At 39.7% G+C, this 3,180-nt stretch overlaps 1 protein-coding gene across 1 annotated transcript; it reads right to left on the bottom strand.

The window, feature by feature from the left end:
* Positions 1 to 1,100: 1,100 nt before the first annotated feature.
* LOC138287049 (olfactory receptor 8D1-like) lies at positions 1,101 to 2,045 on the bottom strand. Its single transcript, XM_069227409.1, has one exon. The coding sequence runs from the start codon at positions 2,043 to 2,045 to the stop codon at positions 1,101 to 1,103; it is 945 nt and encodes a 314-aa protein (XP_069083510.1).
* Positions 2,046 to 3,180: the final 1,135 nt, after the last annotated feature.

Raw genomic sequence — 3,180 nt, 5'->3', positions numbered from 1 at the left:
AGAAGTGAACAAAAGAATGTGCCTGAGAGTCCCGTTCTTAAACCTCTGAAGGCTTCCTCCTTGTTCTAGTCCCATGATGTCTGGAGTCACAATAGTCTAGTATGAAGGTATTTGTGTTTGTGCTGTGACAGAGGCTTTGCAGTACAAGTGGGGTTGCTCACAGTTCCACTCCCAGTCCTACCAGACTAGCCCAACCTGGCACCACCTATTCCCTCTATTGTGTGACAATCTTGAAAGAATACACAAAGGCCAACTACCACTCACACCTGCCACCAAGTGATTATGATAAGGAAAATGATTACTTTCTAAAAGTAGCAGTTTCAGAATTGTGACATGAAACCTGACTTTACTATTAAAGAGGATATTAGATGAAAATGATTTAAACATCAAACATGACATCTTCACCTACTTCCAGAAAATGTTAGTAAAATTATATGTAATAAGGTATTTAGGAGTTTTTAATCTACAGGACATGTAACAACATAAAAGACATGTCTAACTTTTTTAAATACACTGTACCCTTCTCTGTAGGCTGTTCATCGCCTACCTTTGGGGTAACTTCTATCTATTAAAAAGGGAACTTTATGCTTCACAAAAAAGTTATTCTCCATGTCAAATTGGTTGTTTAAATAGGTAACAGGCTCCAAAGATAGGCCTGAGCCATGTTTTAAAGAGCTGCTTAAGTGGGTGGCACAATAGGTGCTGCAGGGCCACTAGTAGCATTTAATGTATAGGCCCTGAGTATATGGTATACCACTTTACGAGGGACTTACAAGTAAATTAAATATGCCATTCAAGTATAAGCCACATTTACAATGTTTTAGGGAATGAGCACAGGCACTTTAGCATTGGTTAGAAGTAGTAAAGTGCAGAGAGTCCTAGGGCCAAACAAAACAAGGTCAGCAAAAATAGGAGGGGAGTAGGCAACGGTCTGGGGGAAGACCACCCTAAGGCTGACAGGTATAGCAGAAAAATGCTGTCAACCAAGGACCTTATCAATTGTTTAGAAGATTTTTTGTTTGCTATTGAAGATGGAATTTGCAAAGTTACCGGGTAGGAGTGCATGTGTGTGTTTATATTTGTTAGCACATATTGCTCCATTAGAGTTTTTTTCCTTTCAAAGGGATTTTTTGCATTGCTTTTCTTAAGGAATCTTTAACATCTTTGTTCCTCAGACTGTAGATCATGGGGTTCACCATGGGAATTACAACTGTATAGAACACCGCAGCAACACGGCCCTGCTCCAGAGAATTTATTGTGCTGGGCATGATGTACATAACTGCGATAGTTCCAAAATAAAGGGTCACAGAAGCAGCATGAGATGAGCAGGTAGAGAATGTCCTCCATCTGCCATCTGATGACCTGATCCTAATGATGGTGGAAATAATGCAAGTGTATGAGATAATAATAGGGACAATTGATGCTATTGTAAGGCAGCTACTCTCATAAGTCACTATGAGCTCATTAAGAGATGTGTCAGAGCAGGAAAGTTTTAAAAGTGGAATCACATCACAGTGGAAATGCATGATCTCATTAGAACTACAAAAAGACAATCTTAGGATACCAATGGTATGAATAAGGGGGTCCAGAAAGGATATTAAACTAATGAAAACTACAATGAATGTGCAAGCTTGCTTGGTCATAATAGTAGTGTAACGCAATGGATTACATATAGCCACATATCGATCATATGAAAGTGCAGTGAGGAGAAAAACCTCTCCACTTACCATGTATGCAAAGAAAAAAAGCTGTGCCATGCAACCCCGAAATGAAATAGTATTCTTCAACATAAATGTGCCCAACATTTTGGGTGTGATAACGGAGGAGCAACAGATGTCCACAAATGACAAGTTACTGAGCAGGAGGTACATGGGTGTGTGAAGGTTAGGAGATATCCAGATCAGTATAATTACACTGAGATTGCACACCACCGTGATGATGTAAATCAGAAAGAATAACACAAACAATGGAAGCTGCAGCTCTGGGTCTTCACTGAGTCCAAGGAGGATAAATTCTGTCACCGAGGTCCAGTTACCATCCTTCATGTCTACAGAGGAAGCTACCTGTCAGGGTAAAAATATATTTTTACATGATGGAGATCCTATGTGTGTGTTTATGTAATTGGGTAATTGACTATATTTATTTAGCAAAACACAAAATATTTCAATGCATCTCTTGTGTGCACACCATGTAGTACTGTGTGACATGCAAGGAAACACCTATTGTAAAGGCTGCACAAACAACTACAAAATCCGTTTTGTTAGAAGTTTAGAAAAAGCAATGTTGAGCTTTGCTTCTCTGTCCATAAGTGATGTGAATAACAATGAACAGTGGCCCGAGCAGGGGTGGAGGGGCGTGTACTAACCCACTGATCTATCTTTCTTTACCCATGGTTTCCCTTTCCATCTTATTCAATACATTTAAGAATCCAAAAGACACACCAACCAAATACTTTATGATAAACATGATACATCATGCAGCTATTGATTAACTAGCATGCAATCTAAGACAATCATACCTAGACCAACCATGCACATGGACAAGCAGACAAACTGGTACACATAAACACACCTAGAGGAGCCCATACACTTTCACCACCTGTAAATCACTGTGTGTAGTATTTTATTGAGTAACATGATAGTGTGTTATACTACTATAAGGCCTTGTAACAGTGCTACCTGAGATAAGTAGAATGTGGGGGACAAAGGTTAAAGTATGGTGAAGAAGAAGTCTTACAAATTATTCCTATCCAGAAATGGAGTAATAGTCAACCTCGGGAATCTGTTTGGAATGCCTCCTCTGGAGCAGAAAATAGCCTGGAGAGAATGAGAGAGATTGAGAGGATAAGAGGTATAAACCAAAGGAAGTTACACAATGAGGCCTGATAGAAGGTTAGGGATGGGTACCTATTGGAAAAATATTTGAGCAAGGCAGGAAGAACCATGTGCCCACATTCCAAATTAATGTACTGAGGATGACATAATCAGAAAACAGACTCACAGGTACACAGGCAACCCCACAGAACAGAAATATGGATAGAAAGCAGGAATACAGATGATAGAGGCAGGCATACAAGCACAAGTAGAAGAATAGATGAATGGAGGTTTCATGTCCACTTAATGTGCAGACCTTAGCTCACATAATCAGACCAGAGGAAAGACTGGACAAGTGTCAACGAGT

The sequence above is a fragment of the Pleurodeles waltl genome, chromosome 4_1, assembly GCF_031143425.1.
Source record: "Pleurodeles waltl isolate 20211129_DDA chromosome 4_1, aPleWal1.hap1.20221129, whole genome shotgun sequence".
NCBI lineage: Eukaryota > Metazoa > Chordata > Amphibia > Caudata > Salamandridae > Pleurodeles > Pleurodeles waltl.
The sequence above is the reverse complement of the archived record's forward strand: the minus strand, read 5'-3'. Positions and strand labels throughout refer to the sequence as shown.